Source organism: Hoplias malabaricus, chromosome 1 (genome assembly GCF_029633855.1).
Source record: "Hoplias malabaricus isolate fHopMal1 chromosome 1, fHopMal1.hap1, whole genome shotgun sequence".
Lineage (NCBI taxonomy): Eukaryota > Metazoa > Chordata > Actinopteri > Characiformes > Erythrinidae > Hoplias > Hoplias malabaricus.
The window spans coordinates 62,811,619-62,826,771 of NC_089800.1; the positions used below are offsets into that span (position 1 = coordinate 62,811,619).

At 37.6% G+C, this 15,153-nt stretch overlaps 2 protein-coding genes across 4 annotated transcripts in view; one reads left to right on the forward strand and one right to left on the reverse strand.

Annotated features, from left to right (window-relative positions):
- bbof1a (basal body orientation factor 1a) lies at nt 1-13,052 on the reverse strand. Of its 2 annotated transcripts, none has more exons than XM_066670133.1 (12): nt 12,832-13,052; nt 11,309-11,561; nt 11,068-11,133; nt 8,600-8,743; nt 7,918-7,998; nt 7,384-7,454; nt 6,389-6,533; nt 4,999-5,351; nt 4,506-4,646; nt 3,951-4,055; nt 519-584; nt 1-289 (listed from the first exon to the last, which is right to left on the reverse strand). In XM_066670133.1, exons 1-12 carry the CDS (start codon nt 12,870-12,872, stop codon nt 199-201), a joined length of 1,557 nt encoding a protein of 518 aa, XP_066526230.1. In that variant the 5' UTR covers nt 12,873-13,052; the 3' UTR covers nt 1-198. The 2 variants fall into 2 exon arrangements, with proteins under 2 accessions (XP_066526230.1, XP_066526240.1); XM_066670143.1 differs by lacking the exon at nt 12,832-13,052 and adding an exon at nt 12,243-12,304.
- The window catches only part of entpd5a (ectonucleoside triphosphate diphosphohydrolase 5a), a 16,373-nt gene continuing 13,200 nt past the window's right edge, over nt 11,981-15,153 (forward strand). For both annotated transcript variants that reach the window (XM_066670155.1, XM_066670163.1), the window contains exons 1-3: nt 11,981-12,119; nt 12,878-13,002; nt 14,893-15,096. The gene's annotated coding sequence lies outside the window, so the exon portion shown is untranslated. The remainder of the gene's footprint in view (nt 12,120-12,877; nt 13,003-14,892; nt 15,097-15,153) is intronic.

Below are 15,153 nucleotides of genomic sequence, written 5' to 3' on the forward strand. Positions count from 1 at the left end.
TTTATATATTGGTCTTAGTTTATATCCCTGCACAACGCTCTTTCGATAAAACCTAATTGCTAGGATCAGCTATCTGTCTTTCTGTTACATATGGAGGTGGGACATGCACTAAAATCTGAGTAGATAGAGATAGTATTTTTTCTTGTTTGGTTACATGGTTATGATTACACATCGCTGATGTGACCAAGATTCAGGTTGTTATATGTCTGGCAGGACACAGGGGTTGGAGGTCAGGTTGGACAGTGCTGCCTGGGTTATGAAGGTCTCATGAGATTCTCCATCTGTGGCCCTGTGAAGAAAGGAAAAATGGACAGGACGTGGAATTATACAGCTGGCTGTGGCGAGACATAACAGAAAAGATACCATGCTGTATTATAAATCACTCTAGAAAGATCATTGTCTTTGTGAGAATGCTTTAAACCTGCAACCTCAGAAAGACTAAATCACTCAGATGCTTTGTAATTCTGTGAACAGAAGAAAAAGAAAGTGGCGCATCTCTTGGCATGCTGCTATCTCACCCTGGATAGCTTCCATCATGGTGTCTCTTAGAGGACGCAGTCAGTGCCGTAGGCTCAGCTGCTCTTCTGTGGGAAAGCGCAAATCAAGAGGAACACAACTTTTTTAAAAATACAGTGCAAACGTTGCTCGGTTGTGATATCTAATATTTGCTGATTTGGTCTCCACTGGATTGATGTGTACTCTGCAATTTGTAATTTCCAGTCAAAATGGTCTGAAAATCTCACATTCCAAGTAATCCCATACACATTCAACGATAAGGTCTAGGCTCTGATCTTGGTATGAAAACAGTGCTATCTTTATATCTGTGGAAACGTTCAGACCAGAAGCACAGAGTTATCTATTTATTTCCAATTATTGATGCTTGTTTTATGATCTGTTTAGAAATATTATCAGAAATGAAAAAACCTGTACATAATGAACATTTTGACTGAAAGAAAAATCCCCCAACAGAGTCAGGCTGCAGACATGCACTCCCTGCCAGACACACTATATCTCCCTGACGTCACATGCACATGCATTCTCTGCCACAGTGACAGAAACGCACAGCAGAACTGTTTTCTTTGGTTTCTACTTAACGAGTCGAGAGAGATCTTAAAATGGTATTATCTTTATTGACTTTTGGTGCTATATATGATTATAGCTAGAGAAATTCAATTGAATGTGCTTCATGCAGCAGAGCAGTAGCTTGCTGTTTCTGCTTATATAACAGATCCAGTGACCTTATCGTCATGATTCCATAATCACTATTTCATTCCATTATTATCAGTATAGAGTAGCTATGTATATGATGCATTTGGCAGACCTGCACACTTTGTACTATGTGTACTATGTATAGCCTGCTCCCTCTGTAGATTGGAACGTATCCGGTTCACGTGTGTGTGTGCTGTGTATTTTTACAAGCCGAAGCTCTTAGCAATAAAGCAGTTTTGTGTTGTTTAACTCAAGTCTTGAGCTTGTACACTTGACAATCATTATGACAAAGCTTTGCATGACAAGTTAATAACAAGTTAGTATGACAAATTCATTTTGTACAAATTAGGTAAAACAAAACTAAATCTGTCTTTTCATTTATTAAACGTCAATTCTGAAAATGTATAACATTTTGTTTTTAATTTTAATGTATAAAAGTTAATTACAGCTAGCCCCCTCCAGGGTGTATTCCCGCCTTGCGCCCAATGATTGCAGGTAGGCTCTGGACTCACCGTGACCCTGAACTGGATAAACGCTTACAGATAATGTACATCTAAAACCTACTAAACTAAAATGTAACTTATTTTACAATAAATAATGTGCCAAAAACAAAATTCTAAAGTTACAAACATGTTAGACACATATTACAAACCTTTCACCATAAAGCTAATTATACACCAGACGATACACTGCTTAATCAGTGTAATCTTTAACATCAGCCGCACACATGAAGCACCTATGTATTAATCAACAGACACAAAGTAATTCAGTTTCCAAGGCAAAGTGCACTGTTGTCATGAATAGGCTAGCGGTGCATGTGAGCCAGAGAGTACATGTCAGACCCTTCTTGAAAAATCAGGTGTGGTTGTTGACATTTACACAGTACCGTAGCTTACAATTAATGCAAGCTTATACCTCAACAATTAGCATTCTTGTGCAAACTACATTATTAAATTGTCATGGTCTTGCCTCAAACCACACCGAGTTAAGTAATCACAGACTCATGCTTCGTGCTTCTGGGGTTTTCTTACAAAATTCAGGCTTTAAGATGGCTGTTGTCAAATACTTTTTGTCCAATTATTTCAAGTGCCATACGTCATACAATGGATAATTACTGGATTAGGAACACCTCCCATTATTTTATCAGCTCCACTGACCATACAGGAGCACTTTGTAGTTCTATAGTTACAGACTGTAGCCAACCTGTTTCTCTGCATACTTTTTAAACCCTGTATCCACTCACTGTCCGCTCTGTCAGACACGCCTAGCTTCTTGGTCCACCTTGAAGATGTAAAGTAAGAGATAGTATGTTGTTTGTGTTGGTTGTTTACATTAGTCTACATTAGTGGATATGTTTGGTTGGTGGACCAAGGCCGTAGTCACAGTATATACTGGTGTGGATTACTGAAGTGAACATAAATATTTTATTAGAGTGTAACACAGCCATGTGATGGTTTAGGTATAGAGTATGTATGACACAAATTGAATTAAATGTTTAAATAGTTTTAGCTCCCATGCAACACTACTAAAACAAATTTAAGGCCTCAGATAAATGACTGACTACAGGAGAGGTTCCCAACCATATTCCGCAGTGCCCCCACTTTTGTAGATGAGAATATTTTTAGCCCCCCCAACTCCAACACACATGTACATGTCATTTGCTTCCAGCATCCACTGGAATTTATTTTAAATCACCTTTACAGAGGAATTGTTACCCCACTCCCAACCCCTACAACAGTGTCTGCGACCACACTCTGAGAACCATTGAACTACATATTGTCTGAGGGGACAACTGTGCAAATATTAAGTTTTGCTGAATTATTGCTTTAGCTGTGTAAAAGAATTTTTTAACAAATATAGAAGTTAGCAACATCCTTCTCAACAACGTCAACACGAATAAAAGCTTCTTCCAGCATCCTTCCAATCCCATCTTGCCTCCTGCTCCTTGAATCTCTCTTCCCTTTGTGAAGAGATGTTTTCCAGCTGCCTCTGAAGAACCACAAATGCTCCAAACATGCTAAACAAGCTGCTGGGTGCACGTGAATGCAGGCAGCAGGCTTTAGCTCTGCAGCCAGATGGTTCTTGCCATGGACATGGCCCTGTGGCTTAAGAGCCCCTATTTTTACCCTTGGCCCTGGCTTTCCCTCTATCCACTGTCCCAAAACTGCTGGGTGGCTTTTCCAAGCAAAGAAATCAGCTAGCAAACTGCTCAGGCTTTAGTGTAAAACACAGAAAATAACAGACTCTTGGTGGGAATAACAGGCTTGAGGGGGAAACTGTTTTCATTTTGGGGACATGTTAACAATAATTCCAAATCAGTGGCATTGGGTCATAAATTGAAACAGGAGCATAGGAAAAGACATGGTTGTTTTTAAAAATATAATCTTCTGGGTAGATGGTTTGTGAATGGAAATTTTTATCATGTTTCCATCATGGTGCAGACAGCTTCACATTTGTAAGCCTTACTATGATGATTGCCAGTAAGCTTGTGGTAAATTGAAACTAGTTTAATTGTCATATATTCACAACATATGTATAGGCAGCATTTATAGTATTAAAGCATTTTACCAGTTCAAGTATGTTATTGGACAGCTGAATTACTTTATATAGTCTGCTTCTTGCAAATCTGTGTAATTATTTTTTCCAATAGCTGGATTCAAACATTTCTTGTCAGGATCTCAAGAACAGTACTAGATATGTCCTGAAAGTCTCTGTTTGAGACTTGAAGCAGTACTCCTTACCTTATTTTTAAGCCATTCATTTTTGCAAAGAGCAGTCGCAACACTTGCTCTTTCTGCTCCCAGGTCAGCTCAGAGATGTCCACTTTACAGCTCTGAATGTTGCTCCTAAAACACAATGTATTTATAGCTGTTCAGTGTTGCATTTAGAACTGTGTATTTTCTTGTCATCTCATTGGTAAAATATCATTTACCATCATATCAATATTGTGTGTGTGTTTTTTTTGTTTTGTTTTTTGGTTTTTTAAGTGTTGTATTTTTTGGGCTTTTTTTTATACCTGCACTGAAAACATTTGCACATTACTTTTCATTGTACTGGTTACAATGACAATAAATAAAGAATCAAAGAATTACTTATGCACCTATGCAGGGCTTCATTTTATGTACAAAGCCCATGGAGCTGAGCTTATTCACTGAGTCTGATTAAAAGCTTTTTAAGAAAAACCCAATTGCAGCAAACATTGAGCAAACTCCAGGCCTGACTAACCCTATTGTGGATAAGGGATTAGTGTAGACCATGGGTACTCTAATCCGTCAAGCAATAATCTGTTCTCTCACCATTTCTCAGCTTCTTCTAGGTCAGTGTAAACATTATTTGTGCTGTGGGGAGCCTTGTTGAAGGTTCGTATGCGTGGATACTCCATTCTTCCTGACCGTGCTTCACTCATCCGTCTGCGATATGCATCCATTGCTTCCTGTCTTTATACAGAAATATATCTCACTAAAGATTATAAATAAGTTCAAAATTCATGATTGTTTCAACTGTTCACGGTTTAATCACATACATGTTCAGTCATTACTTAGCTCTTGCCTCTTTTTTTAAGAAATCAAATTAGGTTTAATCACAGCATTTTAGAGCAACTTATGTGATTATGTTTTTGATTAACATCTGAATGCCCCAATTAAAATAAATCTTACCTATGATTATTCATAATTAACTACAGGAGATCCTGCATCATTTCTCTGTGCTAATAGCTCAAGAAGACACTACTCGTTTTCAGCCTTGTGAAATCCAGCTGTCCTCATTTTGTAGCGCATGTGCTGGGTGTACCTGTACTGGAGTTGGCTGGCTCTGATCTCCTGCTTGACCTGAGCGAGAGCCTCATGGAAGAAGAGTTCGAGCTCAGTGCGCTGCTCCAGAATTCCACGAGCCAGCCTCTTCACTCTGCTCATCTCACGCTCACGCATGGACAGCAGCTTTTGGAGCTTCTCCAGCTCAATGCTGCTGGCCTGAGTGCTGACCAGAGCACGCTCCTGCACAGCTGCCTTTTCATGTTCAAACTCGCCCGCCATGATGCCCAGGGCCTGCTCCAATGTGGCCACTTTGGCCCTGAGCTCAGAGATCTCGCTCCGCTGCGCTGCCAATTGGGTCACGTTCTCTTTCATCATCAGCTCACTCGTCTCCTGTGGGGGTAGTGAGTCAGCAGACACTGGAATGGATGGCCATTATGTAATTACATAATATCAGTGTCTGGGTTAGACAGTTCACAAAAATGCATACCCTATTCATTTATGATTTCCACTGACCCCCTCGGCTTACTACACTGTAATGTGTACTCATGTCCACAAGACATTTCAACACAGCTGGACTGGACTTGGCATACATTTGTGAAAATTACTATGCATGTGTTCATTTGTACCATTATAACCACAATGACTCCCATTAATTGCATTTGTCATGTCAGCATAGGCCAGAGTGGACAGCGGGAGACGGCAGACAGAGAATGAGAGACTGAAAGAGAGAAGGAGAGGGAGTGTTGGAAAGTATGCAGCCTGCCAGGCCGCAGGGAGACGGGAGACTGGCTCCCAGAGTGGAGGTGAGGGGAAAGGGCCTCCACAAGCGAACACAAACAGCCCAGTGCAAATAAATGCCTGGGGGGGTTAACGTTCCCAGTATGCCCAGAAGAGATCAGGAACCACCAGAATATGAATATATCTTTAAGTTGCATTTGCCATTTGCTTAATCATTACTTTTAAAAATGGCATCCCTTTGTCTCATGTATGTTGGTTTTGGCTCAAGGAGGATTTCCCCATGTCTGTGCTAGCAATTCAGTAATCATGCTTTTCAGAGCTCCTTCAGTAACTTGCACACCACTAAATATAGCTGTTGCCTTAATTACATTTAGAGGGCATTTATGCTCTGAGGACACTGGGAATGTCTCCAGCCCTCACAAGCTGTCAAATAACGCCATTATCCAAAAATAAGAAGATGACAGTCTGGCATTTTAGCTTTCATACAGAGCAGTCAATGAGAGGCCATATTGGGGGAAACCCTGCATAAGGGGTCTGTCTGTTTGTCAGCTTTTAATTGCAAGAGAACCTTGTGATTTCTTTTTTTTTTTGAGGAGGTATATAAAACATCATTATTCACTGAATATCAATATTGTGTAAAAAGAGTAGTTTGAACAGTGGTCAAGAGACAGAAGCTTTAATGATGGTACCTTATGCAGAGCAAAGGAGGTGTTCTCCTCTACCAGGACCTCATTGGTCCTCTTCAGCTCTTCCACCTCTTTCAAGTGGTACCCCAAAGCCTCGTTTAAGCGCACATTCTCCTTGAAGACAGAGCGGGACGCATCATCCAGTTGCCTGTAAGAATAGACAGGGATGGAGTGCTGGAAACATGTAGGTAACTTAAGATTTTAGCAGCTTGCAAACTATGACACGTATTACTGGTAAATGTTCGCTACATGTCTGTGTATAGATTTATGTCCAGAATAATAAACAAATTTTTCACACAACTGTATAGAGGAAAAAATACAAAAAGTGAAACTGCCCAAGTTTACACACTATATTCTGCCTACCATCAGCCTAAAATGACTAAGACACCAAAAAGATGTCAAAGGAGCAGCAAGCTCATGTACAATATGGCTCAAACTCCTTCAATTTGTCCTGCAATTTCACAGTCGCACAGTTCTGAGCTATTGGCCTCGTTTTGATGTCACTTAGCTGTGACTCATATAACTGAATTAGCCTGACATAAAGTGCTTGGTTTGGGGAAGCAGGTAGAGGATTTTCCTATAAAACACTCTAAAATAGCAACTCCCTGGGAAAGAGTCTTTCTCCCAAAGTGCCACATCAAGAAATGTGATATCAGGTTTGCAGTCATGATTTGGTAAACTAATCATGCAAAACCAACATATGTCGTTTGCTGTGGCTACAGAAAATGTCCTCATACATATACACACATGTTCAGACATGAACACTTTCATACACACTGTTAGGAGCATAATCTCCTCTGTTGAGGATATAATCATTGGCTTACATGGTGTATACTATCTCCAGGAAGAAAAATGTAGTGTGGTCACGAAAATAACCTTGTTTTTCTACAAAGGTTATTTATTTTCCCTCACTGTGTGACGGTGCAGTTTGAAGAGTAAAATTAGCCTGTAATTGGAAGGAGGTAAAAGTGGGAAAGATGGACAGAAAAGACACTCACACAATCGCCTCATTGTGGGCTCTCTCTGCTAGCTGGGCAATTCTCTGCTCTGCTTCCTTTTCCAAACGAACCTTGACAGCAGAGGATACACAAATATCACTTTTTTACCTTCTCTCTTTTCATTTCTCAAAACAGGATCATTTTTGACACGTCTCAGCATTAGAACAGCAAAATATAACTTTCATGTTAGTTTTGCATTATGGAGAAAATTGCAAATGCAAATGAGCCCTGTAGTCAATTGCTTTGTATTTACTTTAAGTTGTGTTTTGAATATGAAAATACCAGATGTTTTTATAATAATAATAATAATACATTTATAATAACAAATCTAAAAGTGCTACAAGGTAAAACAAGTATTTGTCTGAGTCTTGAATATATATATATATATATATATGTGTATATATATATATATATATATATATATATATATATATATATATATATATATATATATATATAAATGTGTATATATGTGTATATGTGTGTATATATATGTGTTTTTTTAAATATAAAATACAGCTCTAATCTGCATACCTTCTCTCTGAAGAATTTGTGCTCCATTCTTGCAAGATTGTCTTGGTGTTCACGGTCAGCAATATACATACTTTCTTTAATCTGGAATAGATAATGGGCACTTGCTATGAGGCATGTCAGACTTGACACCCATTAAACTGCCATCACAACTCCTATCATGATGTCTGGCATCACTGAGATGTTAAATGAGTATTATATCACTGTCCAGTTTGCCTGATGGTCATCATCTGGGACTGAAGCACAATCTAGATGATTTTAAAATACATACAAATATTAATAAGGACAGAAGACATTAAAAAAAATCATAAGTTTCTGTTTACTCTGTGGCAAAATAAAATGATTTTAACGTCTGGATGACACTATCTAGAGCAGCGGTTCTCATACCATTCTTCAGGGGACCAGGACCATTCACATTTTTGCTCTGTTCCTAAGTGTTGGGGGTTGGGATTGAGCAAAAATATGTGCTAGCTTAGGGTCCCTGATGGCCATTTTGAGAACTGACTCTCTAGATACCTGTTTTGTCAAGAAAACACAATAGAAAACTAAGGTGTTACTATAGTGGAAACAGTAATTATGATGATATGTATCCCTTAATTGCCAATGGCGTTAATGTTTTCATTTATTTGTTTAAACAGTAACTTGAAACTACCCCAGCTGAATTCCATAATCAGTATTACTGTACAGTGCTCAGCTCTTGTTCCATCTGGGCCTTCTTCTTGCGGAACTCCTTGATGGTCTTTAGTTCCCCTTGAATCATATGGAATTCATCTGATCTCTTCTTAAACTTCTCTTCCAGTTCATTAATCTTCAACGTATACTCTGCAACCTACAACAGCCAATCAACAAAAACAAATATCACAGCACTCACAATAACAGGAATATCTTATTTTACATTTTTACATTTCATGACAAAACTTTCTTTGTCTCTAGAATTCTGTGAAGCTGCTTTGTGACATCAGTTGTAAAAAGTGCTATACAAATAAATTTGATTTGATTTGATTTGATTTGATTTGAATAGGCTTTTTCCCCCTTAATTGTTCCTCTGCGAAAACTGTCAGTTGAGGCACTAGGAACATAGGGAGGCACGTTTTCTGAGAAATGACTTTTACATACAGGATTTCTCTGGGAGGGCAGACCTATAACCACTGGGATAAGAATTACAAAGTTTTGATTGCCTATGGTCTTTCCTTTCAGACCAAAGCAAAGCATTCATGGCTGCCCACTAGAAAAATGCCAGTAACTGGAGCTATTCAGAGACCACTGTATCCATGCATTAAACTTTCCAAGTGAGCTGCAACTTGATCTTTTGCCTCTTGTCTTGTATGGACCACATACTGGTCACACAAGCCCTAGACTTTTGAGTTTAGAGTTGACAGTGAAAATGACTGAATATAAAAACTATGTGACATCTTTCTTTATTTCCCACTGGCATAGTGAACTTCATCTGTGTTCAGATAATCCTACTGTGCTCTCTTGTCTAAGCTGTACAGTTGGACAGACAGTTAAGTGAATCTATGAATATTCACTCAAGTCTGGCTTAAGTGAAGGATTTGTTGTAAATGCAACATCACATTTAAAAAAATGCTCCACTTCAATGTCTGTTGAAAAAATTCTTCAAATGTTCATATATAAGTGGAGCTGGCTTAAGTTCTATTGATGACAAATTACCAATTGTCAGATTTTATTTTCAAAACTAAAACAACATTAATAAACCTAGCCAGTTTATAGTATAAAATAGTAAAAGTATTGCTTGCAGCACTGGTCCAAATAAGAGTATTTGTGCAGATTTAGCAGCATTTTGTTTTTTATTCCTTTGCTTAAGTGGCACTTTTAATTGCTGTCAGTATGTGGCAAGGGCACAAGGCTACATCTGGAAAAGTCTTGATGAAATAATACTTTGGCTGACTGACTTTCTCCCGCAGCTCAGTCACATGTCAGACCATTTATTTAACAAAAGCAACAACAAAAGCTGGCGCCCCTTTTTTCTCATTTCTTTTTTCAGCTCTGTGACTACTTTAGAGGGTTTCCATTAGCTAAGTCCATTTTCAAGATGAAGTGTTTTATCACATTATAGAGTCCAAGTGGGGTTAGCCTTGAAATCACATCTGAGTCCACCACAACAATGTATTTTCCAGAATAATGCAACATGGGCAAATGTGACAGTGCCATGAGTGTCTAAAAGGGGGATGTTTTAAGTTTGTCCAGACCAAGGGTTTTTTTTCTTCCAACACTTATTGGGACCCATTTTTACCAGCATGAAGTAAGAGATGGTAAATGGAAAACAGCTGTTGACCAAAGTAGTGCATTTTCTAACTTTTTACAGAGACAGCTGCTGTCACATGTTGTCTAATGGTTAGCTACCATTTGGAATTACATAAAAAATCATTGCAATGCATTCATGTTTAGAGTTTGGGCTTAAAAAAGCTTTCATCGACATAATAATAACGTTGAAGTGACATTTGTAATTTGCTACTAAGAAACCGTGAGACACGTGAGTATGAATAACTTGGCGCAGATGCATTCCGAGTGTACATAGGTTTTAATTACAGAGTTTTTGGCTCCACAGGATGGGATTACATGACTGCACATTCTGGGGCTCTGTTATAAAATTTTAACTATTTTTCACTATATATGAACTAACTGAACATGTGTATAATTACAAACTGATTTTTCAAAAACATTGGGACAGTTTTTGATGTGTGTTGCAGGCATCAACTTCTAAATCTTTTTATATTTTACATAACACAATCAACTTGGTCAATGTAATTTTATTTTTAATTAATCACAGATTCACTTTTTTAATTGCACTGGATATCTGGTTGTAGAAGGAAATTCTCATTTAGGGAGCAACACTATACATTCTTGGAGATTCTGGGTTTGCTGTATGTGCCATTAAGCAACCCAACAGGCATCAGTATGTAATTCAGGAAATATTAAAACTGGCAGGAAACTGTCTATTGGACATTCCAGGAACTGGCACTGCTGGCTTTGTCAAAATGTCCTGTGACAAAATCTGACCTGCTTGACGTGATTTATCCATCCAGCCTGTGTTTTGGTGTTCAGCTTGTATGTTTAAATTTAAAAGCTAATTAAACAAATGCTGTTTCACCTGATTATTATTTGTCAGTCTTCCTGTCTGTGGGTACTTACTACAAGCTCTTTTTCTTGTAAGGCTTTTGACTTCTGGTCTTTTAGCTGTTCCTCCAGTGCAACAATCTTTGGAAGCAAAGAAGAGGATAATAAACATTGTGAACAGATCAGAATGACAAGAAGCTATAACATGTTGGCACACATCTGCTGCATGATGAGCAAAAGCTGCATCATGAATTGCCAAACCAGGGCGTGTGCATGCCATTACTTAAAAAAAAAAAAAAAACAAAGTAAGACCAACCTTTGCTTCTTTTTCCAGGTCCTTCATGTTCAGGAAGGCAATTGTGTCAATTGTGTCTTTCTCAGCTCTGTACTGCTGATTTGTGAGCTCTTCGTTTGCCCTGGCTAGTCTGCGAGCAGCTTCACGGTACTCCACTCGTGAACTTTCTGTCGCTTCCAGCCTGGCCTCCCATAGGTCTGCATTAGCCTTAGCCCTCTCCACATCTGACTCTTTTTCTGACTTCAGCTCATGTTTTCCTTCTTTCTGTCCTTTCCTAAAATAATAACAAAAAAGTGATTAAGAAGTGATATGTTCGTTAGTTACTTTTGATAGTTACTTAAGTTTGTTAGTACCTCAGAGAACATTTTTGTTTTCATTATGTTTTTATATAATATTTGTTTTCATATATATATATATATATATATAATTTAATATTATATTTATATTTAATTTATATTACTTGCAGAGGACTGTAATTAATTAATTAATTGGGTGCATTTGGTTCTATGCATTTTCTTCTTTCACATCTTTTTAATGTTATTGCAGAAATATTTTAAATCCTACCGGCCATGTGATTATTGGCTGAAATCTGTAAACTGCATTTTGATTGGGCCCTTAAAAGAAGACCGGAAAAAAGGCGCGAATTTACCGAATCCCGTAAGTCTATTCCAAAGACGTTAGTTTTTAATTACGTATTTTACGCTTACGTATTTAAAACACCGGTATTTAATAATTGAGCTGTAAAAATGTAGTTAACGGTCGAAGGCTGACGCTACTGGAGGAATAGGTCCTGTAAATTGGGACGTCCTAAACTTTGTGGAGTCCTGTTAAGGTAAAAAAGCAAACACATTTAACTAGGATTAATGACACAATAATAAGGTCACAAATTGATGACTTTTTCCCGATGTTTAATATTCGTCCGATAATGTTAATTTGATATTCAAAAGTTTCTTACAAAGTGCTAATTCGCGGAAAATGTCCCGACTCTTATATTTGCGTCCCTACGTATGTGTAAACAAGAGTCGGTTCCTTGATTCCAGGTGTATTCCAGGTTCCTTGATTCCGCTTGCCATAGGTCGACCCCATATTTTTTGACTCGGTTGCATACAGAAATTCTTCAGCTCCAGCGATAAGCTCCCTCACAGAGAAATATCTTCTACCGACATACAGTCTTTATGAAAAATACATGCGTTATCACATAGCTAGGTAGTTGTTCAATTGTTCTGTTTTATTTCATGCTCTTCGCAATGTCCTTGTGTTTATTGAATCTAGTAGATTGAGCATTTGTTCAAATACGTTTTCACAGTGCCTGACGACTCAATTTAGACTGAACACTGCACAGGACGCCTTGATAGCAGTTTTGGTGGAGTGAAAAAAGAAAGGATCTATGTATAGTTAAAATATCTCTAAATGTCTCTTATTGTTAAAGGGAAAAGTGAGCACTGCGTTCTCATGGCAGGCCAAATTGTTAGTAATAGTTAACGATGGCTAGCGTTACAATGACTTCTTGATATCTTTCTCTGAAAAACGTTTTTTTTCCTCACCCTTTCCCCTTCTTTCCCTTCTTTCCCTTTTTCTTCGGCATCTTAGTAAGGAAGCAGTGAACAGTGTGGACCAGCAAGTCTCCACAGCTTTTCTGACGTCTTGTTTACAACTGTTTCCATGGAGACGACGAGAAGCGGAGACTTCTTTGTGATCTCTTTTCATCGGTGGTGGTGTGGTTGATTTGCTCATGGGAGTCAAGCACGCTAATAGGCTTTACATTATTTTGTGGTGCCAGTTTAAACAACACACATTATTGCTACGTCAGTGATAGTTTAGGTGCAAGATAGTCTTAATCATGAACAGCATTTAAGTTTAATCATTTAGATATAACGTCTCCTTTTTGTTTTCTTGGCTCATTTGGTAATTAGATAGTTCAGTGCCAAGGCCTTGATCTGTAGGGACATGCAAGACTGACCATTACCCAGGTTTAAAAAACAAATTCTAACCATTCCTACTCTAAAGGAGCCATTTTGCCAATTTCATACTATTAACATAACTTGAGTTTGAAGAACAATGTTTTGTTCAGATTCTCTTTGATTGCATGAATTTGTTAAATCAACAGCACACATATTTTAAAGTCATTATTTACTAACTGGTAAAACTAGGTATTGGATGATAATCTAAAATAATACAGACTCCACGAGGAGTCTGTACATCCAACACATTCACACATAGAATATCACACTCAATGGAATAATGTTATTTGGTTTTATTCTAATGTTGGGCATTATTTGTTGTTTGTTTGTTTGTTTTTAGCAAATGAATATTTACTGCTCAGATAAATAGCTTTTTAAATCTCAAGGTGCCTAAAATCTTTGCACTGAAGAATCTATGGTTTGTTAATTTACTTACATTTATTAAATAGGAAATATACAAGGGAATAATTTTGAATGTGTGTACAGATTCAAACTTGATTTTATTTTTCTAAATTTATACAAATTTAAGATTTGATGCCTGCAAAAAAAAATTGAGAGTATTGTCTTGAATTGTGCTGCTATCTTTCTTTTTCCCAGGTATTCATTATCCAACCAACCTTATTGTTGGATATTGCATTTATGATATCGCTGCTGTCCAGTTAAAAACATGTATCTCCCAAAATAGTAACTTTACCAGAGAAGAGAAAAACCTCCAAGACTTTCAATGAAGTCAATATAAAAAGCATTTCTGTTGGTTTATCAAGTTTTGGGAGTTGTTAAAATGCAGTGTTAAAATGCTGTGTTAAAATGATACAGTAAATTAGACATCCGCAAAAATGGAGACACATGTTTGTAATTGGAGAGCGATTATATGTTTATTTAGTATTTTTCTTCTTTTAGGTACAGGCACTGATTCCTGTATCAGCTAGTAGATGTATCTAGTTACTTCAACTGTAATTCGACTCTAATCTATTTGTACTGGATGGGTTGCATTCTCTGAGCAGATAACAAAGCACCTCGATATCAGCTAAATTTAACGGGAAATGAAAATGGGAAAGATGGTTACTACTATCTTAGATCACCTTTCCTTTTAATGACCTTTTAATCATTTGGGAGCTGAAGATACTCAATGTTGAAATTAACTTTTTTCACACTGTTTCTTGATACAAAAATTCAGTTATATATAAATCTGTGGTTAGAATTGTCTGATTGACCACTTCATAATGTTCCATACGTTTTCTTTCTTCATTTAAAAATATTTGTATACCGCCTTTTAGTTTTTTTTCCGTATTGCTGTATTTATCACAGTAGAATGACCTTTTTTCATTATGCAATTCTTTCTGAGGACTCAAATTTGAATATACTGTATGTAAAATTTACTATTACTTTGGCCTGTCCCAGTGTCTTGCTGGCATCAGACACAGATTCTTTTTTTTAAATTGTGTTTTAAAATGTTCCAGCTTTTCTAGAAGGTGGGTTTGTAATTCTATTCATAGTTAACGCTTGTATTAGGGGACACACTGATGTGGACATTTTTGACATTGCCAGAGTTTATACCTATTCAGACGACTGGTGGACAGAATGCTTTTTAAGCAGGTGTTTGTCAGTATCGATTATGAATAATAATCTGTTGCTAATTTTCAGATGAACTTACCTCGGACATGGCAAAGTCATTTCGAAACTCCATTCCCCATGAACATTTTTACATTTCGACCACTGCCAGTGCATGGTCTCCAAAGGTCAAAGAACTAAAGATATAAAGGGGGAGGAAGGCTGGGTGCATTTCCCATTGTTGTCCTGAAAGGAACTCGGTTTGGGTGATTGACAGATTGAGACGTCGTGCAAGATGTAAGTATAACTAAAGATTACATAAGCTGCGGACTAGCCACAAAAGTTAAACAAAAT

Excerpts from the sequence above, each read along its gene's own strand:
- bbof1a (XM_066670133.1), bottom strand. The coding sequence starts at position 12,872 with ATGCCGAAGAAAAAGGGAAAGAAGGGAAAGAAGGGGAAAGG. Across the intron at positions 11,562-12,831 it reads AAGGGAAAGAAGGGGAAAGG|GAAAGGACAGAAAGAAGGAA; the intron begins GTGAGGAAAAAA and ends TTATTATTTTAG. Across the intron at positions 4,647-4,998 it reads GCCAGCCAACTCCAGTACAG|ACAGGAAGCAATGGATGCAT; the intron begins GTACACCCAGCA and ends TTCTGTATAAAG.